This window comes from Carassius gibelio, chromosome A20 (genome assembly GCF_023724105.1).
Source record: "Carassius gibelio isolate Cgi1373 ecotype wild population from Czech Republic chromosome A20, carGib1.2-hapl.c, whole genome shotgun sequence".
NCBI lineage: Eukaryota > Metazoa > Chordata > Actinopteri > Cypriniformes > Cyprinidae > Carassius > Carassius gibelio.
Window position 1 is genome coordinate 27,485,982 of NC_068390.1, and position 27,797 is coordinate 27,513,778.

Sequence of the window (27,797 nt, forward strand, 5' to 3'; positions counted from 1 at the left end):
GTGTGTGTGTTGGGTTCAGTGAAGATCACACACATTCACGGAGCTGCTGCCACTTCAGGTATTGTGACCTTTTCAGACATGCATTACACACACACACACACACACACACACACACACACACTCAACACCCAGTCACTTTGTGTGTGTGTTTTAGGCTGTGTGTGCTGATGCCATCAGAGAAACTGGAGGAAGCTCTCCATCGTCTTCGATGTTTTCACTTTCACTTCCTCAAAGAATTCTGTGAAGCTGGAGAAACAGTCGGTGAACCACAAAAGAGCATTTAAATAAGTTTAATGAATGCACAAATTCATATAAATATGAAACTGAACTTGGGTTGGCTTGTTTTTTTCTTTATTCATCATAAAACAGCAGCATAAACATTCTGTTATAGTTTAGTTGTTCGATAAAATTACACAAATCCGTTTTGTAATATTAATATTATTTAATTTAGTAATATTAACATTAGTATAAAGGGTTAAATGCTTTTATAGAATTGATTATGTGCACTTTTTCTTATGAGAGGAGAGAAAAACACATGTTTGAGTTATTCCACAATAAACAAATTGAAATTGCCTGTCTTTTGTTTACATTTATTTTAATTGAATGTTAAAGTTCATGTTCATCATGTTTTGTTTTGTAACTATTGTTTATTATAAATCATACACTGTCAGAATAAAAAAGGTTTTAGTTTTGCAACTCGCAGTCCCTTATGAAGATGAAATTAAAGTAAAAATATTTAAAATATCATCTCATAAACTGCAATTAAGGTCTTTTGAATGTTAAATTCCTTTAAAATGTTATGTTAAATGGGTATACCTACCATTTTACTCTTAATAATTTCATAAGTTTAAGAATTTAAAACTTAAAGGGTCTCGGTATAGTATTGAAAACAAAATAAGTGTTATCGCCCATCAGCTTTATGAACACGCCCCCCGTCGGCAATTGGTTGAACAATCCGCTAACTCCCAACACACGCCATTGGTCAAGTCAGCGTTGTTGAGAAGATTTTGATGGTTCGCTCAAAACAAATCGGAGAGACAATGCAGGTGAACAGAGTAAAAATTAATTCCTAAGTTGATTGATTGATTCGCGAACCCCAAACTGACTCAAATGATTTGCGAACCAGCTCCGAACTCCCGAACTGACTCAAATGATTCACGCTCCGAACTCACGAACTGACTAAAATGATTCACGCTCCGAACTCCCGAACTGACTCAAATGATTCACGCTCCGAACTCCCGAACTGACTCAAATGATTAACGCTCCGAACTCACGAACTGACTGAAATGATTCACGCTCCGAACTCCCGAACTGACTCAAATGATTCACGCTCCGAACTCACGAACTGACTAAAATGATTCACGCTCCGAACTCCCGAACTGACTCAAATGATTCACGCTCCGAACTCACGAACTGACTAAAATGATTCACGCTCCGAACTCCCGAACTGACTCAAATGATTCACACTCCGAACTCCCGAACTGACTCAAATGATTCACGCTCCGAACTCCCGAACTGACTCAAATGATTCACGCTCCGAACTCCCGAACTGACTAAAATTATTCACGCTCCGAACTCCCGAACTGACTCAAATGATTCACGCTCCGAACTCCCGAACTGACTAAAATGATTCACGCTCCGAACTCCCGAACTGACTCAAATGATTCACGCTCCGAACTCCCGAACTGACTAAAATGATTCACGCTCCGAATTCCCGAACTGACTCAAATGATTCACGCTCCGAACTCCCGAACTGACTAAAATGATTCACGCTCCGAATTCCCGAACTGACTCAAATGATTCACGCTACGAACTCCCGAACTGACTCAAATGATTCACGCTACGAACTCCCGAACTGACTCAAATGATTCACGCTCCGAACTCCCGAACTGACTCAAATGATTCACGCTACGAACTCCCGAACTGACTCAAATGATTCACGCTACGAACTCCCGAACTGACTCAAATGATTCACGCTACGAACTCCCGAACTTCGCAGGGACGTAGATTACGAGGGGGCGCGGGGGACATGTCCCCCCACTTTTATTATCATGGAAATTCGTCCCCCGCACTTGTGTGTTCGTATAGAAGTTTTCAAGAGCTGGTGTGAATAAATATAGATTTAAACTCAAAGAAGCAGGAAAGTCTACAAATGACCTGATGTTTTTTTCTGACCCAGAAAGCGAAAAGAACATCACGGAGCGCTAAACACTCCTGCAGTGTATGTGTGTGTTTCATTCATACTCGAAGCCAGAGGGTGCTCTCGCGCAGAAAGCGTCCACCTATCGCTGCATGAAAACAATTGTTTTCGGTTTTTTTTTTTTTAAGTCCAAAAAAATCTCCAGCAGGTGATAAATAAAGTATATGAACAATATAGTGCTAATTGACATAGCATTTATTACAGTATAGAAACTATTCTGCCTTATTATGTGATAAAAAGTGTTTGTAGTAGGCTATAAACAAATCAATATTTGTTATTGTCCAGCAGTTATATATTTCTAAGCCAATTAAAAGCTAGAGATTAGAGAAAAATTAAAGTTGCCTATAGTATCCACTACCAGTCAGAAGTTTTTGAACAGTAAGCTTGTTAATGTTTTTTAAAGAAGTCTCTTCTGTTCACCAAGCCTGCATTTATTTGATCCAAGTACTGCAAATCATTGAAATTTTGAAATGTTTTTACTAGCCTATTTAAAATAACTGTTTTCTATTTTAATATATTTCAAAATGTAATTTATTGAGATTTCAAAGCTAATTTTTTTTTTCATCATTACTCCAGTCACACAATCCTTCAGAAATAATTCTGGTATACTGATTTGCTGCTAAAAAAAAAACAAAAAAACCCTTGTATTATGATAATGTTGAAAACAACGGAGTAGAATTTTTTCAGGTTTCTTTGATGAATAGAAGGTTCAGAAGAGCAACATTTATCTGATATAGAAATCTCTGTAATCATGTACAAATCATTGTAAAATGATGTCTTTATCATCATTTTGATCAATTTAAAGAATACTTGCTAAATAAAATTATTAATTTCTATAATTTATTTTTAAAAAAATCACATAAATGCTGATCTGTGGATCCTTCTAGTTATCAAAGAATGCTGAAAAAAATCTACTCATCTGTTTTAAATATTGATAATCAGCAAATCATCATATTATAATGATTTCTGATTAATGTGACACTGAAGACTGGTGGAATGATGCTGGAAAATAGTAATACACCTTTGATCAGAGGAATAAATTACCTTTAAAATTCAAATAGAAAACACTGACTCAAATGATCCGTGAACCCGCTTCGAACTCTCTAACTGACTCAAATGATTCGCGAACCCGCTTCGAACTCTCGAACTGACTCAAATGATTCGCGAACCCGCTTCGAACTCTCTAACTGATTCAAATGATTCGCGAACCCGCTTCGAACTCTCTAACTGATTCAAATGATTCGCGAACCTGTTTCGAACTCTCGAACTAACTCAAATGATTCGCGAACCCGCTTCGAACTCTCGGACTGACTCAAATGATTCGCGAACCCGCTTCGAACTCTCGAACTGACTCAAATGATTCGCCAACCCGCTTCGAACTCTCTAACTGACTCAAATGATTCGCGAACCCGCTTCGAACTCTCTAACTGATTCAAATGATTCGCGAACCCGCTTCGAACTCTCTAACTGATTCAAATGATTCGCGAACCTGTTTCGAACTCTCGAACTAACTCAAATGATTCGCAAACCCGCTTCGAACTATCGAACTGATTCAAATGATCCGCGAAACCGCTCCGAACTCCCAAAATGACTCAAATGATTCACAAACCCGAAAATGTTATTTTAAATATGCAAATTAGGCATTATATAATGAAATATGCGCTAATTTGCATACATTTCTAGTACAAAAATCTGAACACTGGATGAAGTCAATTTCAAAATTCTTGTTTAATTTAATTAAATTTTGTATTTAATCAAGAAAATTATATATGAACACATCCCTCTGTAAAAACCTTCGTAATATAGACAGGATTTTTAGGTGTGTATGTGCTACTGAAGTGGAGATTATGGCTCAGTGTTTTTGAGAAAACAGCATTTACAAATATGTATTGTAATTGAAATCTACTGACACAAATAGATAAAGTGCTATAAAATAAATACTTAACAGTGTCTTTTGGATGTTTTCTTTCCATTAGTCTGAAAAAACTATTTATGAAAAGCTAAAAAGCCCAAAATCTAAAAATTGACAGGCGCATGAAAAAACTGTTTTTCCCCTTAACTCTTAAAAACATGTTACGCTTTTACATTACATTAATAACATTAAAAAAAAATCTAATCGTATAAAAGCACACTGAAATTAATGATTAACCATGCAAACTAACAACATGCAAAATGTATACAGTTCGTTTTTTTATTTTGCATTTTTATTTTATCATGCATCTAAGTTTGCACCACTGTGTTTGTTTATTTAATCGTATTTTGCAATGGAAAAGTGTTCAGTATGAGTCAGCTCGAAACCGTAGACCGGTGAAGAGCTCCGGAGCAGTGATCAGCGCTGGTGACGTCACAGCTGCTGCACGGAGATCGGTGCCGTTCCCCCCCGGTGTTTACTACATCTACATGCGTGTGACATGAGATCCGGCGCGTGCAACGCGTGAGGAACCCTCGCTCCACGCCGCATCGGTGCAGATTCTCCGTGCCGAACACGTCATCCCGGTTCGTAACGGTAGTAGTGTTCCACGCGCTCTACTCCGTGTGCCGCATCAGGGCGGGATGCGGTTGACGGTCTGCGCGCTTCTGTGTCGCGTGCGTCGATTCGGTTGATCGGTTAACGGTGTGAGGAGGAGTCTCCATCCCTCCCCCCCGCTCGCGCTCTTCTTCCGCGTCTCTACCGTGACTGTCCCTCGCCGTTACCGGGGGCTGCACCGGGGGTCCCGCGGCTCTGGTGGCGATGGCGGCGGCGCCCGAGCAGGAGGATGTGGACCGGCGGCCCATCAGAAGAGCCCGATCCAAGAGCGACACACCGTACCTGACCGAAACCAGGCTGTCCTACACATTACAGACAGGTGCGTGTGGGAGAAAATACCATGCTACTGTCATATACACCATGCTACTGAATTATCATTGGATGCATGACACTCCAAGTAAAGAATACCATGATATTACACTCTCTGGTACCTGTCTAAAAACACGTGCTTTATCATATAAGTGTCCAAAATGTTAATAAAGAGCGACTAACATATAGACAGCACTTAAAGAATACATGCATGGTTCTAAATTATTACAATAAAGGTTTTAAAAATGGTGCATGCCACTAAGGTATTGACTTTTAAAGTAGGCTACTTTAAAGAATTCCAATATTACAGTGGTACATGTCTGAAAACATGGTATTACCATGGCACTGGATGATTATACCGTGTCCAAAAACAGTAATACTCTGGTTCTGAGTGATTGGATCAATTCTCACAGTAGTTTTATTGTCAGATACACATGTGCCATTATATTTACATTCTGCTTATTTACACCAAGGTGCTTCAATATTACCATTGTGTGTGTCCAAAAACATGGTATTAACATTTTACTGGATATTCATATGGTACAGTACTTTGTTGTATGTTATCGTAAAGTGTGATAAAAAATAAATACTATGACACTTAATAATTAGACACATGACCCACTTTCACAGTGCTTAAAGAATACAGTGGGACGTGTTTTAATATGGTACCAAATTAATCTACCATGTTATTTACCGTATTTACTCCAAGCTAATTCAAAGAATCCCAATATTACCATGGTAAATGTCCAAAAATACTTCAATACTTACTCTCATGCTCCAGATAATACCTTGATTATGAGCAAACATGATCTTTATATTAGTGGCATTATATTTCAGATCTCTGTGTGACTGGATTAATACACTAAAGGAGATGCGTGAGCTTTATTCTCCATGCAGTGAAAGCAGGTGGTGATTAATCCTCTATTTAAGCTCTATAACTCATCTGTAGGACTCATGCATTATATTGTGTGAGGAATCGAGAAGAATTCAAACGCTGAACATCTCCATCACAGATCTCAAATCTAATAGGAATAGTTCTGCCAAAAATGAACATTTGTTGAAACCCTCAGGGCATCCAAGATGTAGGTGAGTTTGTTTCTTCATCAGATTTGGAGAAATTACGTCACTTGCTCACTGCAAGTGAATGGGTGCCGTCAGAACGAGAGTCCAAACAGCTGCTAAAAACATCACAATAATCCACAGTCCAACAGTTAACATCTGGAGAAGACAAAAGCTGAAACAAATACGGCATTAAGACATTTTTAACTCAAATACATAATTCATAATAACATGAGAAAGTGGTCTGAATCAGGAGAGAAATCTGCAGTTTTAGTCATTTAAGTACTTTAACTTTTAGTAAGTGCATGTTTTTACAAGAATGATAATATGAAGAATGTAAAATGAGTATATAAATATAAAATGAGGAATGCATTGCATTTTCATTACTTTTTAAAGGGGGGGTGAAATGCTCGTTTTCACTCAATCTCCTGTTAATCTTGAGTACCTATAGAGTAGTACTGCATCCTTCATAACTCCAAAAAGTCTTTATTTTTATTATATTTATAAGAGAAAGATAGTCTGTACCGATTTTTCCCGGAAAAACACGAGCGCCTAGAGGCGTGACGTGTGGGAGGAGCTAAAGAATCACGAGCGCCAGTAGGCTTTTGAGTTGAGAGCATGTGGAAGCTGTGACATTACCGTGAGGAAAAAAACATCCAAAACAAACCATGACAGTCAGATTCAGCGTATATTTATGATCTAAAATCAGATCCAGAGGCTGAAATTTAACAAGAGCAGCATCAGCAGAGGCGATGTGGTATGTACTGAAACTGTATATATTTGCTTAGCGGTTTTGGAAAATGACTAAGTTCCACTTTATGTCGTCTTTTTTTTTTTTTTTTTTTTTTTTTTTTAAGCTGTACATGTGGAAAGTGCAGTTTGATGACAACATCGCATGTTGTTTACTTGATGTGCTTACGCGCTGATAGCTAAGTTAACAACACAGAGATATTTGAAGCAGTTTTACTCACCGCATGTGGTTCCAACACAGGATCGTGACCCTTTTCCGTTGGGACTGTATTATCCTTAAGAAATAAACGATGTGCAATCCGAAATGCAGGGAACAAACAAAAACACTTGCACAACTCCGTTGATGCTCTGTAAAAATAAACTCCATCCACTGGTCCCTTAATGCTGTTTCTCTTTTGGTAATCTGTGCAGGGTTGTCTTGCCCTGGCAACCAAAAACACACTTCTTTTGTGAAATTTGGCGACGCTCTCGCTCTGATCAGTGAAGTCTGTTGTGCTCTCAGTGCTCTGCTATACGGGAGACCCATATAAGGAAATCACGCTCCATCTAACGTCACACAGAGCCATACTCGAAAAAAACTTTCCGAAACTTGTGACAAACCGGAAGAGGTTTTTTTGGAACAAAAATACTCCTTCAAAATTACAACTTAATTTTTGAAACTTTGTCCATGTTTAGCATGGGAATCCAACTCTTTAACAGTGTAAAAAACTCAGTATGCATGAAATAGCATTTCACCCCCCCTTTAAATCGGGACAGGGCTTGCTTGTTTGTTTTTAAAATAAAAAGTTTTATTTTTGGCAAATATAAAAGCCTTTTCACACCAAAAGTGAAATGAATAAGCCTCAGGCTGAAGGGAAAGTACATTTACGTGCGTACAGTAGAATGCAGACGAAATGAACACACTTCAGCGATAAAAAAGACACAAATGTTTGTCTAGAGTAATTTTTGCTTGTTTGAATGCATTCGTCAAAATAGAAATCAATTCATATAAATGTATTCTCTCATAGATATTTTGGAGCCCCTAATGCTACCCTAAACATACACACTTCTGAACAATTAAAATCACATCAACAGGCAAATAAAAGTACAGTCACAGCTAACGGAGATTGCTGGTGATTCTTTTGTCTACTTATATTCTGTTTTATATCAACAAATGTTTAGGTTTAGGGGTAGGGTTATGTGCTCATAAATGTGTTTAATAGTGTTTAATTAATGTAAATAAATCTGTTTACATTGAAAAATCTCACCCCAACATATATGCAATAACGGCGAAATTATTATAGAATTGAATCATGGCGATAAAATTTAAATTAAATTTCACAAACTTTACATTTTTCAAACTTTATTTGATAAGTCATCTGAGTTGTGGATGTGGTGTTTATTTTTTAAATTTTTCATACTTTATACTTTAACATCTCATATCCAGTGAAGTATTGTTTTTCAATTATTATAGTATTTATTAATATTTTGAATTGGCTATTATATATTTGTTTTCAGATTAATTTAAATTTAAATAATTTTGTTGTGTCTCTTTTTAATGCATATTTCTATTTAGCTCTAATTAATTTTTATTTCAGTTTAAGTAATTTTAGCATTTAAATTCCTACTTATTTTATGTTTAAGTTTTTCATCGTTTATTATATTATTTTTCTGATTTATATATATATTTTGAATAGTTTTAGTAGTATTATTTCCTATACCATTACATTATTTATTTTTAATTGGCTTACATTTTTATATTTTCGTTTTTTTATTAATATATATCCAGTGTAACTTGTTTTAATTGTAGTTTCAGTTCAAATAAGAACCCTGCTGAAGTGGTAGTATATTTTGCTGCTGTGTTGTTCTTGTGGTTGAATGAGCTGATGGATCGATATGCTGTGAGAGTCCAGACACAACACACACTCATCTGATACTCTCTCACACACACACACACACACACACTGCTGCCTTGTCCCCACATCCGTGTGTGTGTCTGCTCAGAATGAGCCAATCACTGAAGCATGTGCTAGAATGTCAGATGTATTACTGCTATGTGTGTGTGTGTGTGTGTGTGTTATGGGGATACAGTTGCATAACATCATGGATTAAACTGTTTGTCTATGCGTCAAGCTGAAGGATGAGTTACAAAACACTGGTTCTGCCTCACGGCTGTTCAGATCATCATGACCATCATTCGCTTTGTGCTTTAAATACTGTCATTCAGGCAAATTAGTGTGCATTTGTAGTCATTTAGTAAATTAAGCTAATTAAGTTTTCCCAGGAACATATATGAGGTAATTGGGTAAATGTATTCAGTATGCATCCAGGTCACATTTTAACCCAAAGAAGGCAATGATTCTGTATAAAGGAATTTTTCTTATATATATATATATATATATATATATATATATATATATATATATATATATATATATATATATATAATATTTATTTTATATAATATTCCCATCAGATGTTTTTCTTTTTTTCCATTTTTTTCTCATACTTATTAGTAATTCTCAAATGAAGTGCCGTTTTATTACACAATTTAAAATGATTCATTCATTATTTCTGTCTTATTTTGTTCATTGTTATTATCTGTTAGGTCAAGTCACATATAGTACATAAGATAATTTCACATTCATCATTGCTTTTCCATACATTATTCCCAATAACGTTTTACAAAACCAAGACAAAATACAAAAATTAAGAGGGAAATAAAAATAAAGTAAATTAAAAAAGACAGTTATGAAAATATACACAATAAACAACATAAAAGTCAAATTTCACCCAAATTATTATATATATTCTATTTTAGAAAAACATTAAATTAAACATTAAAACATTTTACAAAACCTTGTGTGTATGTGTGTGTATATATGTATATATGTATATGTGTGTGTGTGAAAATATTTAATTGTATAATATTTATTAGGTAAGAAATGTTAGCCTGAATGCAATGCACTGTAAGTCACTTTAGATAAAAGCGTCTGCTAAATGCATAAATTTATATTTTTATATTTAAATATGTATATATTCTATTTTAGACCTAATGTCAATACATTAGTTTAGAAAGGAGATAGAAGATATATCATGCATATTAATATCCTTAATCCATTTTGACCAATGTTAATTCAATTATTATTATTATTGCAGTATTATAGAAAAATTAATTATTATTTTTTTATGTCAGAAATGAGAATTTAAGTGTAAAGTTATAATGAATGGAAATGCAAAAAATCCTAATGGTCCAAAAAAAAATTACTCTTTACATTTTGCTAATTTGTCATGTTTTATTATTATTATTTTGGGGTTGCATGTGACCTGATTTTGTGAAATTCGCCTGATTTTCTCTCTCTCTTTCTCACACACACATTTTATGCATACAGCATTGTGCACACAATGAAAACACAGATGCAAGAGAAAGACACACATGCGAACACACAAACATATGATTAAAGTCACACATGCCACAATCAGTCATGTGGAGGTTCAATTTCTCATGAGCAGAATTAGCAACAGAGATTGCCATCTGCTGGAGATTTTAGGATAAAGGCATGAGAAAGAATGTTCATTCCAGCATGTGAGTCATGCTTTGGCTTATTCTGGATAATATTTCATCTGCACATGTTCCTCAGGCTCTTCTGGGGCAACTGCGAAATCAGAAATCAGAGGATCTTAAAACTGAAGTGACCTAAATATATTTAAAATAATTGCTTAATATATGTTGTAAACAGTGAAGCTGAATAAAATACGTTTTTGAAAGTGGAAATATATTTAGTTTCAACTTACACAAACCAAAATCTATTTCAAAATCAGTTTGGGGGCAAGGATTTTTATTTTTTATTTTTTATTATTATTATTATTATTATTTTTACATAGGCTTCTTATAAGTTGTAATTTTTAGAACATTGTAAAGTAAGATTTATTTATTTATTTATATTGAAAAAGTGTTGTCACACATAAATAACAAATGTTTTTCTTCAGATATGACGTGTCAATATATTTAATATATTAATGCATTTAAAATAATATAAAAAAGTAAAAAATTATTTAAAAATAATAATAAATATTTGCTAAATGTTTTAAAAATATTTTGTGTGTGTGTGTGTGTGTGTCTATATTCGAAAACGTTTAAAAAATGTGTGTGTGTGTGCTTTTGCATTATGGGTTACATTCCCTTACTGCTACAGTAAACTATATTTTTTACCACAGTACTTGTTAAAGGGCAGAATCCGTGGCGACTAAACAGTTAAATCTGTACAAAAATAACCTGTATGTTAAATGTCTATATGGTAGGAACTGATAGGCTATATAAGGTCATGATGTAGATGTTAAATTACATAATTTTCTATGAATTAGAGATAATAAAGCAGCGTTGGACACATTCAGTCTTTGGGGAAATGGTCACTGTTATTATTTTTTATTTTAGTAGCCTACGGGTTCCAGTAACCGCAGCCTCTAGCGGTGCGGCACCGTTCGAAATTCGGTGACGTAGGCGTGGTTTCTCGGTAGATCCGGTGTGGATCTGACTGTGTGGCCGGCGAAAATAATACTATGATGAAGGCTTTGCGCTCACGCTGCTTGGCAACACACTATCATAAAAAAAGATGTAATCTAATTTAAAATCTTTTAAAATCAAACATAGACGTTAACTGCTGTTTAAATGCCTACTGGCCGATTTAATATTTATGAGCGTATCCTTTGAAGTATAAACATCGCCTTCCAATGAAGCGAGCCGGGTCAAGCTGCGTCATTAATATTTATGAGCCAAGCCTTCAGCTTCCAATCGGATAAGCCCGCGGGACCAACGTCACGCTCGGTCATTAATATTCATTAGACAAGCTCTCGCTGAGTAGGATGAGTAGGATCGACGAGTTTGCTCCCGTTAACGGTCGATTCCGGTCCGGGTATTTTCAAGGCATTGCGTCACGTTGATGAATTTGAAGAGATACTACCGAGAGGCGCATCCGTCCGCTTATGATAAACAAATCTGCGGCAGGCACTTGATTGAATATGCGCAAGAAAGACCGGTGACGGTTGGTTTATAGACGCGGTATATTAAAGAAAACACCGAAGTGGATTACCTCAGCGCGCGCGCGTGTGTGTGTGTGAGTGTACACGGTTATACTCCGGTGGGCCAAACGTTTTGCGCATGGCGTCGGTGGTCTGTGATATAAACCCGATTCGCGCGGCTCGGGATGATCGGTGAGGCTCATGCACGCGCTCTTCCGTTCGATCTCCGCGCCCTCCCGCGGTGTGACAGAGAGACACGGTACCGTCGGTCCTGAGATCATGGCGGGTCCCGCATTCACTGGAGCGCACGGGACCTGGATCACATCTCGGTTACGGGAGGACACGTCATCTTCTTCGTCGTTATCATCGTCATCGTCCGCAGAGAAACCGCGCAAACGGAGAGCTTTTAACCTGGTCAGACTGCGGCAGCCCGCCGCCCCCGGTAACAACAACACACCGTTTGTGATCTCCGGTCATATCAAGCACATCTGCAGTAACTGCAGCCGCGGGAATGACATCCGGGACGGTGAGTGAAACCGGGCCCGGTTAGTTTTTTTTTTATTTTTCTCGTTTATTTGGCTTATTTAATTTTTAAATAGTTAAGTTGACATTACATTACTGGTAAAAAAAAAAACAAAATACATTATATACATATATGCATGTGTGGGTGTGTGTAAAATATATTGTTTACTTTTACAAATAACATTTATATAAAGTATGATTTCAAATGAAATTTATTATGCAACGTATTTTTTTTTTACTTGCAATATTTCCAGTACCAGCAATAAATTAATTAGCCATTCATTTACTTTCATGTTTGTAATTAATATTTAGGTTTTTAATTTTCACTTAAGGCAATTTTTTATTGCACTAATCTGATAACAAGCTACTGTAGATACTGTAATATTGCCTTGGTGTCATTCACTGTAGATAAAAAAATAATTAAATCACCGACCATATACAGTAAGAACCTTTATTTTAAAATACTATATGGGTTTTGGAATTAACAAGTTATTATTTATTATATTCATTAAAGCAATGCATGTACTTTTACAATAAAATGTTATTATTTTTGTAAACAAAAAATATGAGTCTTTTATTAATTTAAAATGAACAACAGGATGTTACATCATATTAAATTAATATTACTTCTACATATAAAAAAATATAATGTAAACAATTTAACTAAGAAATACATTGAACAAGTTATATAAAAATATATTAGATATGTTATTTTAAATTCTAATTAAAATGTCGAATTATCAGCTGTTTGATTTGTTTATTGAAAACTCCGGTCCATCAGTTAACATCCGGAGAAGAAAAAAAGATGAAACAAATCCAGCATAAAATGTTTTTAATTTCTGAAATATGAGTCCATAATCCATAATAACACTTCCTTCATTGAAAAAGTGCGTCTCCTGTTGTCTCTCACATCAAAATCCAGACACATATTTGTTTAGAGCTGTTTAAACGGTGCTTGATCTGTGCAGATTTCTCTCCTGATTCAGACCAGAACCCTTTTTAACTGGAGGAAGTGTTATTATTTATTATGGACTCATATTTTAGAAATTAAAAACAAGTTATGATGGATTTGTTTCAGTTTTTGTCTTCTCCAGATGTTAACTGATGGACTGTGGATTATTGTGATGTTTTTAGCAGCTGTTTAGACTCTCGTTCTGACGGCACCCATTCACTTGCAGCGAGCAAGTGACGCAATTTCTCATCCTAATCTTGGATGCTCTGATGGTGAGCACATTTCAGCAAGTTTAAGCTTTTAGGTGAATTATTCCTTTAATTTTCTTGCTCCCATTTTCAAGTAAAAATCAATAAACGCAGAAGTTTGTGTCGGAAATGTAATTCCTGCTGACTCAGATACAGCACTTGGACTCTTAGGGGATGTTTTTTCCACACTTTAGAGTCAGTAAGGGACCATACGAGTCACTGTATGAAATAAATAGTGGATTATTATAACGCAGATGTGAGCAGAAAGCTCTGCTGATGTCAAATATATCTGAAGATCATTCTCCTGGGCTGAGAAGATGGGATTAGAAATGCAAACTTTATATGGTGACACTCGTCTCTGTATTTCCTTAATCGAAGAGAATGAATGTTAATTGATGCCTCTGCCCAGTTTTATTGAGTTACCAAATGGAAAATGTAATAAAAAAAAGGTCTAAAGACAAAATGGAAAGAGAGAATCTGTTCTAGTCATTTCTCCTGAAGATTATTGAATTAGTTGCATTAGATTTTTCCAGTCACTTGATCCTAAAGGTGTTTGAAGAGATTTATAAAAGTTAGTTTATGCACTTTCGTCTTATTACTGTTCGGTTTTACCTTGATTCTTTATTTCTTACTGGAAATTTGACAAGTTCAAATTTTCGGTTTGATTTTAAAGGAATAATTCAGGCATCACATGTCCTTCCGGGCTGAAATCTTTCCTGGTTGTGATCAAGTAAAGGTCAGAATAAGGTCAGTGATATCTCCAGATGAACTCTTTCTGGACTGAAGCAGCTCAGCTTTACTTGATTCTCCATTAATCATGTTTTAGACTCTCTAATCTGATCCTCAGGATCTTTTGAGGAGCTTTACTTTCACTGTTCCTCAGCGGAGGAATGAACTGCACAAGCCTCCAGAACATCTCACATCTTCTGAGGAGCCTGGATTTCTCCAGCTCTCAGTCTCTGTGTTATATGTGCGGATCATTTACATCTCACACATTACTGGAGATATAGAGCACAGACTCATATTTACATCAGTTTATGTCAGCTTTATGTCTTCATGTCAGCTCAGCTCAGCTCTATGGGGTTGCAAACGTCCCATGTGTGTGTGTTCAGCAGAGGGGGCGGAGCGTCTGGCGGCGATGCGCTCTGATTCGCTGGTTCCCGGGACGCACACGCCTCCGATCCGCAGACGCAGCAAACTGGCCAGTCTGGGACGACTCTTCAAACCGTGGAAATGGAGAAAGAAGAAGAGCGACACGTTCAAGCAGACGTCCGCAGGTAAGACACACACACACCAACACACCTGCAGACGCACTGGTTTAATTTCTAAGCGTGTGGATGATGATTGACAGTGCTGGAGAGGAAGATGTCGACGCGTCAGAGCAGAGAAGAGCTCATCAAGAGAGGCGTGCTGAAGGAAGTGTATGAGAAAGGTAAGAAAAGAGATGCTGGACTAGACGGGATCTGAATTGCTTTATTGGAAAGCTCTTGATCTGTGTGTCAGTAGAGGAGGTCAGCGTTGACGGCGGCCGTGTGTGTGTGAGTGAGCTGGACAGACAGACGGTCATCAGTCCAGCATCAGAGTCTGCAGACGCCAGCATCACAGCCACAGGTGCGTTACTGTCCACATCCAACACCGCTGGACTCATATCGTCACCAAAAACAGGAGGCTCATTCTGTTACTGTACCTTTAAGACATTTCACGCTGATGTTTTACGGGAACCATGTAGATATGCAAATGAGGGCAGGTGTATGTTAATGAGGTTATTTCAAAAGTTATGAGTCAGTACCATTTGTGTTTTTATTCAGGATGCTTTAAATCGATCAAAAGTGACAGTAAAAATATTTGTGACGTTACAAAAGATTTCGGTTTCGATTAAACGCTGTTCTTTTGAACTTTCTATGCAACTGTGAATCCTGAAAAATGCGATAATAATCAGTGATAATAATCAAAAATGTTTCTTGAGCAGTAAATCAGCATACAAGAATGATTTCTGAAGAACATGTGACACTGAAGACTGGAGGAATGATGCTGAAAATACAGCGGAGCATCACAGAAATAAATAACGGTTTACAAGTCATTACAGTGGAAATCATCTATTTTAAATTGTAATAATATTTCACATTTTTTATTGCATTTTTGATCCAATAAATGCAGCCTTGGTGAGCAGAAGAGACTTCTATCAAAACCATTAAAAAATTTTGACCAGTACACACACACACACACACACACACACACACACACACTAAAAATAAAGTAAAAACATCATTATGTGAATATATAATAAAGTGTAATTTATTTCTGTGATGTACAGCTGTATTTTCAGCATCATTCCTCCAGTCTTCAGTGTCACATGATCTTCAGAAATCAGAATAATATGATGATTTTCTGCTCAATCATTGGTAATAATAATAATTGTCATTATAAAAATAGTTTCCAAAATTTGTGTATGTATGTATGAGTATGTGAGCTTTGGATTTTTTTTAAAGTCGTGGTTTTCAGTCGTTCCATCACAAGCACAGTTAATGTCAACAGCCCAAAATAGAACAGCATTTGATAAAGAATACATCATAGACATATGCATGGGTCACTCAAATCAGAAAGAAGGTGAAGGTTATATCGATGGTGACGGACGAGTGCAGGAGGTGATCTCTTAGACATGCATGTGGATACTTAATGCTGATTGGCTGAATTCATGTTTTAAACAGTTTAATTTACAGGTACAGTAACTAATCTCCGATCTTATAGAATGTGCTGCCTGCTACAACACACAAGCTAGCATGTAACACACAGATCACACTCACATAGAAACCGTCAGGAGCTCAGAAAATTGTCAACGCTGTCCTGTGATTCAAAAACAGAAATTTGCAGCATATTCTTTCTGTTTCTGAAGTAACTACAACCCTCTTCACCATAGTAGAGAGACGCTGCACAGACAAGTGAGTCGTTTAACACAGACTTGGGCTAACAACTGTAGTGTTCCAATAAATCTGTTCTTTTAGTATTGTGCATTTATTTTCCGTTTATTAGAAGTTTAGAAAAGACATTTGTGATCCTTCCAAACATACTGAAATACTTAAGCCGCAAATTCCGTCATGCAGTGAAGGTGGATCTGAAGCGGAGTGATTATTGAATGCTTGGAGTGCGGTGGAGAAATAATTGCCTCTCCACACATGTACTAGGGATGTAACGATTCACTTGACTCACGATTCGATTCACGATTAAGGTTTTAAAGAAATGAGATTTAAAACAAATTATATTAAATGTGTCCTTTTCTTATTACTTGGATAAAATGCTGAATGTTTCATTGTGAAATTGAAATCGATCCAAACAAAGGTGCTGCATGCATGCAACATGAGCAATTTTTAATTTAAATGAGATTGTATAGTTTTGAAATTTGAAGCAAAAACAGAATGATTTGAATTCAGGTTTGTAAAACTTTGCATAAAAAATATCTGTATGAAACCGAAACATCAGACGAGCTGAACGAGACGCAGATTCACTCTCTGCCAGCAGGTGGAGCTTAAAGCGTTTCCTTGGTTACCGCTGTAAACAAAGCACCCGTGAACACCGCAGCAGGTGGAGCTTGAAGCGTTTCCTTGGTTACCGCTGTAAACAAAGCACTCATGAACGCTGAAGCATGTGGAGCTTGAAGCGTTTCCTTGGTTACCGCTGTAAACAAAGCACTCGTGAACGCTGAAGCATGTGGAGCTTGAAGCGTTTCCTTGGTTACCGCTGTAAACAAAGCACTCGTGAACACCGCAGCAGGTGGAGCTTGAAGCGTCTCCTTGGTTACCGCTGTAAACAAAGCACTCATGAACGCTGAAGCATGTGGAGCTTGAAGCGTTTCCTTGGTTACCGCTGTAAACAAAGCACTCGTGAACACCGCAGCAGGTGGAGCTTGAAGCGTCTCCTTGGTTACCGCTGTAAACAAAGCACTCGTGAACACCGCAGCAGGTGGAGCTTGAAGCGTCTCCTTGGTTACCGCTGTAAACAAAGCACTTGTGAACACCGCAGCAGGTGGAGCTTGAAGCGTTTCCTTGGTTACCGCTGTAAACAAAGCACTCGTGAACACCACAGCAGGTGGAGCTTGAAGCGTTTCCTTGGTTACCGCTGTAAACAAAGCACTCGTGAACACCGCAGCAGGTGGAGCTTGAAGCGTCTCCTTGGTTACCGCTGTAAACAAAGCACTTGTGAACACCGCAGCAGGTGGAGCTTGAAGCGTTTCCTTGGTTACCGCTGTAAACAAAGCACTTGTGAACACCGCAGCAGGTGGAGCTTGAAGCGTTTCCTTGGTTACCGCTGTAAACAAAGCACTTGTGAACACCGCAGCAGGTGGAGCTTGAAGCGTTTCCTTGGTTACCGCTGTAAACAAAGCACTCGTGAACACCACAGCAGGTGGAGCTTGAAGCGTTTCCTTGGTTACCGCTGTAAACAAAGCACTTGTGAACACCGCAGCAGGTGGAGCTTGAAGCGTTTCCTTGGTTACCGCTGTAAACAAAGCACTTGTGAACACCGCAGCAGGTGGAGCTTGAAGCGTTTCCTTGGTTACCGCTGTAAACAAAGCACTTGTGAACACCGCAGCAGGTGGAGCTTGAAGCGTTTCCTTGGTTACCGCTGTAAACAAAGCACTCGTGAACACCGCAGCAGGTGGAGTTTAAAGCGTTTCCTTGGTTACCGCTGTAAACAAAGCACTCATTAACACTGAAAATAAGTTGAAAATAAATATTACCATCTTAACTTTCCTAAAGACAGTAAGTTCCTCTCAGACACACACTCATATAAACTCCTACCCCTAAATGAATCTCAACCGATTTGAATCATCACATATTTGAATCGATTTTCAGCCAGCTCGCGGTTAATCATTACATCCCTATTATACACAAGCATATTCATAAATATTTTAATTACTAAAACAATATTACATATGATAATTGTAAATGATGTGCTGTTCTCTCTCTGTGCTCCAGTGTCGTTCTCCGAGGTCCAGTCGTGTGGTGAAACCGTGGCGTGTCTCTCGGATCTCGTCCCTAAGCCATCTCAAGCCCCGCCCCCTGTGAAGCCCGTGCCGTTGCCTAGCAACAGCGCTGACATCACTCACATGAGGCCGTCGTCACTGAGACAGCCTCCTGCCTTACCACCGAAGCCATACAGCAGAATACCCAACCATCTGACAGGTGACGCCTGCGCTCCTCCGACTCTCACCTAAACCATCACACAGCACTAACCTCTGTCTGTTCTGTTCTTCAGAGACACTGGCTCGACTGTCGCCGCCCCTCCCTCCAAAGAAAGTGATGATATGTGAGCCGGCGCCCTCGTTTCCCCTCAAATGCCTGCCGTCCCAGGGCTCACACGCACACACACACACGCTCACACACCTGCACCCGCATCAGTACGCCACGCTCCCGCTGTCACTGCACCCACCCAGCCGCATCATAGAGGAGCTCAATAAAACCCTCGCATTCACCATGCAGAGACTCGAGAGGTGAGCACACACACACACACACACACACACACACACACATGCACAAAGACACGCGCGCACACACAGACTTGCATGCATACACACACACACACACACACACAGACTCACAGAAACACACACTCAAGACATACTAAAATAACTGTGTGTGTGTGTAGCTCTGTACTGCAGGCCGTGCCATCTGTCCTGATGGAGACGGAAGAGGAGAAGGAGAACAGAGATTCAATGCACCAAACTCCTGCCAACACACACACACTCATCACACACACCTTCAGCATGCACGAGGAAGAGGACGAGGAAGATGAGGATGATGACGACTCGCTGTTTACAAGTGAGATATCTGACGGGAAATACAGCATTTGATTTTGTGTGTGTACAGTATGTGTTAACGTGAACTCTCATTGTGTGTGTGTGTGTGTGTGTGTGTGTGCAGGTACACTCGCTTTAAGAATCTTACGGAAAGATTCGCTGGCGATCAAACTGAGCAATCGGCCGTCGAAGAGAGAACTGGAGGATAAAAACATCCTACCCATGATGAGTGACCAGGAGCGGATAGAGTCCAGACAACAGATCGGCACCAAACTCACACGGTGAGGAGACACACACACACACACACACACACACACACACACACACAGACACACACACAAACACAAACACACACGCACACACACACACAGACACAGACACAAACACACACACACGCACACACACACACATGTTTGTTTTTGTGTAAAGTGTGTTCATCCCATAGGTGTAATGGTTTTTATTCTGTAGAAACTGTATATTCTATCTCCCTTCACCAACCCTACACCTAACCCTAACCCTCACAGGAAACTTTGTGCATTTTTACTTTCTCAAAAAAACTCATTCTGTGTGATTTATAAGTGTTTTGAAAATGTGGACATGGGTTATGTCCTCATAAGTCACCCTCTCCTAGTAATACCTGTGTCATACCCATGACATCATACAGAGTTGTGTCCTGATATGACACAAAAACAAGAGCACACACACACACAAACAGACACACACATACACAGTTTCTCATACACACACACACTCTCACACACTCACACAAACAAACACACACAGACACAGTCTCTCACACACACACATACACAAACACACACACACTCTCACACACTCACACAAACAGACACACACAGACACAGACATCCACTCACACACACGCACACACAGAGACACACTCTCACACACACTCACACACACTCACACACACACAGAGTCTCTCACACTCACACACACGCACACACAGAGACACACTCTCACACTCACACACACATACGCACTCATATATATATATATATAAAACCCTAAACTTATTTTATTTCTGCTTATAACCAAAATAAATTTTATGGGTCAAAATTATTGATTTTTCTTTTATGCAAAAATCATTAGGATATTACGTAAAGATCATGTTACATGAAGATACTTTGTAATACTTTGTAAATTTCCTGTCATAAATATATCAAAGCATCATTTTTGATTAGTAATATGCATTGCTAAGAACTTCATCTGATCAACTTTAAAGATGATTTTCTCAATATTTCGATTTTTTTTTTTGCACCCTCAGATTCCAGATTTTAAAATAGTTGTATCTCGACCAAATATTGTCTGATCCTTACAAACCACACATCAGTGGAAAGATAACATACAGCTTTCAGATGATGCGTTAATCTCAATTTAGAAAAAATTGACACTTTATTTCTAATATTGTTTTTATAACTTGCCTTCATTCCTTTGATTTCTTATATATCTTTTAAAAGAGAAAATGCATTACGATATTAAATGTTTTCACTTCGTTGCAAAAATAATACTTCTAATTAAAAATATAACCGGCGTGAATAGCGTAACACAATATGCACACGCCGTTATTAAAGCAATGCATGGTTTATTCTCAGATGAGGATGTTTTAATGCGTTTAATGCATCTGTCTGCAGTCGTCTGAGCCAGAGGCCGTCAGCAGAAGAGCTGGAGCAGAGGAACATCCTCAAACGTACGTCTCACACACTGCAGTATGAGTTTCATGAGGAAAGCATGATGTCTGAGTGTCTGATTCTCTCTCGTTCAGCGCGGAACGAGCAGGAGGAGCTGGAGGAGAAGCGTGAGCTGAAGAAACGGCTCTCCAGGAAGGTGAGAGCACGAGATCTGCCCCAAACTGTTCTTACAGCAGCCAGCTCTTCTGGGTCATGGCACACATTCGACTGGAGTTACACGACGTCTTCAGCAGTGTGTGTGTGTCTGTGTGTGTGTGTGTTCAGCTGAGTCAGAGGCCCACCGTGGAGGAGCTCCGAGAGGCCAAGATCCTCATCCGCTTCAGTGATTACGTGGAGGTGGCAGAAGCTCAGGACTACGACCGGCGCGCGGACAAACCCTGGACCAGACTCACTGCTGCTGATAAGGTTTATCTCCATCACACTCGGCTCATCCAATAAAAGCTTGATGCTTCACATGCAAGACATAAACGTTATATTGTTAGTAGAAGAATTAGAAAATAAAAAAACACTTCATATGTTAAAAGTTTGGGATCAGTAAGACTTTTAAAGACGTCTCTTATGCTCATCAAGGCTGTGTTTATTTAATCAAAAAAATCAGAAAATCTTGTAAAATCTTGTAAAATGTTATTACTATATAAAATAATAGTTTCTATTTTAATATCCTTTAAAATATAATTTATTTCTCTGATGCAAAGCTGAATTTCCATCAACGTTACTCCAGTGCGATGAGTCACATGACTCTTCAGAAGTCATTCTGATATGACGAGTTATTATTAGAATTATTAATGTTGGAAACTGTTATTTTTTTGGAAACTGCCATACTTTTTTTCAAGATTCTTTGATGGATAAAAAGTTAAAAAGAACAGCATTTATTTGAAATGTTAATCTTTTCTAACCATATAAGTGTCTTCTTAACAAATTAACACATCCTTGATGAATAAAAGTTTTCACTTCTTTCAAAAAATAAAAAAAAATGTAGTGACCGAAAACTGTAGTTTTTATTGTTTAGAAAAGATTTCTATTTTAAATAAAACCTCTACTTTTTAACTTTTTATTCATCAAACAGTCCTGAAAAAAGTATCACAGGTTCCAAAAAAATAATATTTGGCAACACAACATTGATTAATTCTAATAATAAATCATCGTATTATTCTGATTTCTGAAGATCATGTGACACTGAAGACTGGAGGAATGATGCTGAAAATACAGCGGAGCATCACAGAAATAAATTACAGTTTAAAGTATTTTAAAATAGAAAAATTGTATTTTACATCATAATAATATTTCAATATTAAATTTTTACATGTATTTTTGATCAAATAAATGCAGCCTTAATGAGCCGAAGAAAGCCCAGTAAAATACTTTAAAAAATAGTTCTGATACCAAACTTTTGAACGTGTGTGTGTGTGTGTGTGTGTATATATATAAATACATGCATACATACGTACATGGGAAGGAAATTGCTCATAAATTGATACATCTACATTAATTCAACAAAGAAATGTCCACACATTTAATTAAACTAAAATTGAAATAAAAAAAGTAGATCAACTGAGAAAGTAGGAAAAATATATATTTTTATTCACAAAAATTTTATTTATACACTTAAAATTGTATACATATTTTGCCTATTCAAATTTTTTTATGCTCATTTTTTATTTTACAGTATAATCATATTATTAAAGTAGTAATATTAATTTTTTTTGGAATAGTTTTGTAATCATAATAAACATTACTATTATATTACCACAATGTGATTTTTGCAATCCTTCAAAATAAGCACGCAAAAAAAATAAGAGTAAAAAAAAATAAGAGTAACAATCAAAATTTTTAACTTATTTTTCTAAGACTTTCAGTCCTAGACAAACACACATTCAGGAGAGATGTAGTGAAAGCACGTTTGATTAAATAAAGTGCTTCTAGTTTAAGGATGAAAACAAGAGCAGGATACAGTGGAGAATCTGATCTTTGCGCTGTCGAAACATGGAGGATCTGCTGATGTTCATGGATCTTGAGTCCGGTGTGATTTGTCTCTCTCAGGCCGCCATACGCAAAGAGCTCAACGAGTTCAAAAGCTCAGAGATGGAGGTGCACGAGTCCAGTCGACATCTAACCAGGTGAACAAACACAAACACATCTGACCACAGCAGGCTTCTGTCCCTCATTAATGTGCTAATGATGATTCAGTATTATTTGCTGATTCCTAATACTGATAATACAGGCGTTATTCTCTTCAGAAGAAATTTACTGCATTTATTTTAGTTATTGTGTTATACTTTGTTTACTTTTTTGTCCATTTCCAGCCAACTATTTCAAAACATGCTCATTTTAATTAATTACAAATATAGCAATCAGCTACTGTAATTAAAATTTCTGTATGTATATGTTAACTTTCTAAAGAACACTGTGTATTTTTTTTTTGTGTATTGTTAATTTTTAACATTAAAGTAGTATTATTAATGCAGTAAAATTTATTATTTTGTTTAAAAGTTATATTTATGTTTTTATATTTTTCTTGATTTTCTATACACTGTTTATTCTTTAAATTAATAACATTTATTCAAGAGGGATGCATTTGCAATATTATAAATGCCTTTGCTCGCTCAAATAAACACAGTTTTTTCCCACTTTCTATTCATCTGTGAATCCTGAAAAATAAAATCGATCGCAGAAAATGATTTCTGAAGATCATGTGACACTGAAGACTGGAGGAATGACGCTGAAAATACAGCTGTGCATCACAGAAATAAATTACAGTTTATTATATTTTCACATAGAAAACAGCTGTTTTAAACTGTAATAATATTTCACAATTTTTACTGTTTTTATTTTTTTATAAATCAAATAAATTTAGCCTTGGTGAACATGCTTAAAAAAAACAACAACCTAAACTTCTAAACAGTAGCATATATTTAGCATAAAGACATTTGATTAAACATGGCTTCACTCTTGGCACTGATTCTGTTAAAAATGCAGATCTGAGTTCTGTCAGATTGAGTTAAATGGTTAAGCACATTGCATTGTGGGACGGGCGTCGTGCATATATTGTGATTCTGAAGCGGTGTTTATGTTTTCGGCAGGTTTCACCGGCCCTAGGGTCCATCAGTGAACTCTGTCTCTGGTTCAGAGGCGTTCTTCTTTAATGAACACTGAACAGACTTTTGATCAGGAATCACACGCAGATCCTCTGGACTCTTCACCGGCGGCGTGTGGACACGGACGAGCTGAAGATCTGTCTGTCGGCGGATATTTCTGTATATTTGGACAAAAACTCCGATCTATTACGTGCTCTTCGCCATTAATTTCTCTTGCTGTTGTTATTTTTTTTCTTTTTCTGGCAATGGTTTTTAATGCAGCAGACGATGTAGTGGATTTTCTACTTGGAGCTGAGAAGTTATTCCAGTCCTTTATGTTTTCAAAAATGGAGAAGACAAGGGAAAATACTTTTTCTAATTAGTGCAAAACACGTTATTACACACTAAAATCTTTAAAGGAGCGGTTCGTCAAAAAAACTAACATTTGCTGAACATTTCCTCGCCCTCAGAGCATCCAAGATTAGGATGAGTTTGTTTCTTCGTCAGATTTGGAGAAATTCCGTCCCTTGTTCACTGCAAGTGAATGGGTGCCGTCAGAATGAGAGTCTAAACAGCCGATAAAAACATCACAATAATCTATAGCACTCCACATGCTGAAACAAATCCAGCTTTGAGCTGTTTTTAACTCAAATATGAGTCCATAATCCATAATAACACTTCCTCCAGTGAAAAAGTGGTCTGGTCTGAATCAGGAGAGAAATCTGCACAGATCAAGCACCGTTTAAACCGCTCTAAACAAGTATTCAATGGACTTTTTCACTGGAATAAGTGTTAGTGAGGTTGACTGGAGTGGTGTGGATTATTGTGATTTTTTTAATCAGCTGTTTGGACTCTCATTCTGACGGCACCCATTCACTTTCAGTGAACAAGTGATTCAATTTCTCCAAATCTGATGAAGAAACAAACTCATCCTAATCTTGGATGCTATGAGGGAGAGAAAATGTTCAGTTGTGGCTGAACTATTCCTTTAATTCCATATTTCCAGTTTAATTTGAGCTTGTATGCATCTGCCAGACACTTTTATCCATTGCGTTGATATATTTATTTTTATTCTTTTGGGAATCAAACCCATGATGTTGGCTGTTTGTGCAGTTTTAAGTCCTAAAACCCATGAACATCTTTAACCAATAACAAAAAAGCAATGTTTGACACGCCCACACTGCTGACCAATCACAGGAGGCGATCTTGATTCACGGTTGAGTGACAGATCAGAGCAATAATGTGTTAAAGCGTGATTGGTTCACGAGTCCTGTTGAGTGTTTTCAAACCAGGTTCTAGTTCCTCCTCCGTCTCATTGGTGCTCGGCAGGTCATGTGATCGAACCTTTAAACTCCGCCCACTTTTCAGGGCACCACGTTGTTTAAAACAAAACCAAAACAGTCAAGCGACTCACAATAATCCGTTGCATTAATTTTCTTTTTGTATTTTATTCAGTGATCATACAGGAATAGTTACAGTAACATTTACAGTGAGGTCACATTTGTTTACATTAATGTGTGAGCTAATATGGATTATTTTTTACAATATTTATTGTTAGCTAATAATATTTTTTTCATGTTCGTGCACAGTGCATTATTTATTGTGAACAAATGCAATGTTTAATTTAAAAAATGTATTAGTAAATCTTAAAATTAACATTGGAAGTGTACAGATCAACAGGTAATTATTTTATAATTTTTATTATTATTATTATTACATTTTTGTTTTTAAATTAGGGGAAATTAATTATTTTAATTATATTTAATAATAAACAACTTTTCATTTAAAAATGTCTATTAATTGTTGAAATTAACATTGTAAGTACAAAGAATTATTACAATAATAATAGTAATAATATTCAACAGGTAATTATTTTATAATTTTTATTATTATTATTATTACGTTGTTTTTTTAAATTAGGGGAAATTAATTATTTTAATTATATTAATAAACAACATTTAATTTAAAAATGTCTATTGTTGAAATTAACATTGTAAGTGCAAAGAATTATTACAATAATAATAGTAATAATATTAACAATGTTAACAAATACAAGTTATACGAAAATTATTCAAAATAAAAAAAAAAGTAAAATCACAATTACAATATAAATTGTAACATTTACTGATGCTTTAATTTTTTTTTTTAATTAAGTTGTATTTAACATTATTTAATGCACTGTGAATTAACATAATGATCAACTGTATTTTTATTAACGAACAAATGATCAAATTTCACCATATTGTGAAGTGTTACCACTTTAATAATGTTTTTATGTTAATATATTATTTATAAATATTTTTAACTTACTTTGATACTGAACACATTGGCAGGGCATTAAAGGACAAGTTCACCAAAACAAACACATTTATTCGCCCTCATTTGTTTCAAACCTATGTTATTTATTTATTTTTTCCAGTGGGTGATTAAAGGGATTTTAGAGACTTTTAAGCACTTTTTCCAGAATCATATGAATCCATGCAGGTGAGGAGCGCCACGAGGGTGTAAAGCGAACTGTCGTCATGTTTTGGATGATTGCTGTGTTTTCTGTTTCCAGTCGTTAGGTTCCTCTCTTCCGCTGCTGCTATTGGCTCCGAGAGCGCAGGAAGAGAGCAGCATGTCACTCCTGAATGATGAATGCAGATTCTCATGTAAAACAACCTAATAAAAGACCGACCACACACAGCTGCTGCATCTGAGTGCTTTGAGTGCATGAAAACATGAAGAAAAAGGTATTTTCTGGGTTTATTTATTCATTTTCTATTCAACATCATTTGTGGAAAAATGTTATTTAATATTATTTTTATATATATATATATATATATATATATATATACACAGTACAGACCAAAAGTTTGGAAACATTCCTATTTTTTATGTTTTTGAAAGACGTTTTTTTCTGAAAAAATACAGAAAAAAAATGTAATATTGTGATATATTATTACAATTTAAAATAATTGTTTTTAAATGTATTATACTTTAAATGATCATTTATTTCTGTGATGCAAAGCTGAATTTTTAGGATCATTATCACATGATCCTTTAGAAATCATTCTAATATGATGATTCATTATCAAAGATGGAAACAGTTCTGCTGCTTAATATTTTTTCAGAACGTGATACTTTTTTAGGATACTTTGATGAATAAAAAGTAAAAAAAAAAAACCTATGTTTTTAAAATATAAATATTTTGTAATAACAATATACACTACTGGTCAGTAATTTTTTTTTTCCTTTTTTGCAAAAATAAAATAAATGCTTCTATTCACCAAGGATGTGTTAAATTGATAAAAAGTGATAGTAAAGTATATATTATTAGTAAAATATATTATTAGAATGTTTTTATTATTTAGAATAAATGCAGTTCTTTTTAACCTTTTATTGATCAAATATATTAGACAGCAGAACGGTTTCCAACACTCATAATAAATCAGAATATTAGAATGATTTCTAAATGATCATGTGATCGACTGATGTTACATGTGACACTGAAGCTGGAGGAATGATGCTGAAAATTCAGCTTTGCATCGCAGGAATAAATTATTTTTTTAAGTATATTCAAATAGAAAACTATTATTTTAAGATGTAATAATATTTCACAATATTACTGTTTTTTCTGTATTTTTGATCAAATAAATGCAGGCTTGATGAGCAGAAG

General features: G+C 36.4%; 2 protein-coding genes across 10 annotated transcripts in view; both read left to right on the forward strand.

Annotated features, from left to right (window-relative positions):
* Positions 1–566, forward strand: part of LOC127938985 (alanine aminotransferase 2) — an 8,238-nt gene extending 7,672 nt beyond the window's left edge. The window contains exons 10-11 of the mRNA XM_052535946.1: positions 1–58; positions 155–566. The exon at positions 1–58 is cut by the window's left edge and continues 43 nt beyond it. Coding sequence (XP_052391906.1) covers positions 1–58; positions 155–284 — 188 coding nt within the window. The 3' untranslated portion in view covers positions 285–566. The remainder of the gene's footprint in view (positions 59–154) is intronic.
* A 4,170-nt stretch (positions 567–4,736) lies between these two features.
* Positions 4,737–26,824, forward strand: LOC127937981 (phosphatase and actin regulator 1-like). 9 transcript variants are annotated; one of them, XM_052534339.1, is made up of 13 exons: positions 4,737–5,046; positions 14,678–14,842; positions 14,917–14,997; positions 15,069–15,176; positions 18,536–18,742; positions 18,816–19,050; positions 19,206–19,378; positions 19,481–19,637; positions 21,009–21,064; positions 21,140–21,201; positions 21,330–21,470; positions 23,106–23,182; positions 24,146–26,824. In XM_052534339.1, the coding sequence occupies exons 1-13, from the start codon at positions 4,932–4,934 to the stop codon at positions 24,159–24,161; spliced, it is 1,593 nt and encodes a 530-aa protein (XP_052390299.1). In that variant the 5' UTR covers positions 4,737–4,931; the 3' UTR covers positions 24,162–26,824. The 9 variants fall into 9 exon arrangements, with proteins under 9 accessions (XP_052390299.1, XP_052390296.1, XP_052390297.1 ...); XM_052534333.1 differs by lacking the exon at positions 4,737–5,046 and adding an exon at positions 11,681–12,369; XM_052534335.1 differs by lacking the exon at positions 4,737–5,046 and adding an exon at positions 11,681–12,369 and having other exon boundaries at positions 14,681–14,842.
* The last annotated feature ends 973 nt before the right edge of the window (positions 26,825–27,797 follow it).

Bases quoted from the DNA above. Each gene is read 5' to 3' on its own strand.
- LOC127937981 (XM_052534330.1), top strand. From the start codon at position 12,045: ATGCACGCGCTCTTCCGTTCGATCTCCGCGCCCTCCCGCGGTGTGACA. The intron at 12,370-14,677 runs GTGAGTGAAACC...GTGTGTGTTCAG, and splicing joins CGGGAATGACATCCGGGACG to CAGAGGGGGCGGAGCGTCTG. The intron at 21,202-21,329 runs GTGAGAGCACGA...GTGTGTGTTCAG, and splicing joins AGAAACGGCTCTCCAGGAAG to CTGAGTCAGAGGCCCACCGT.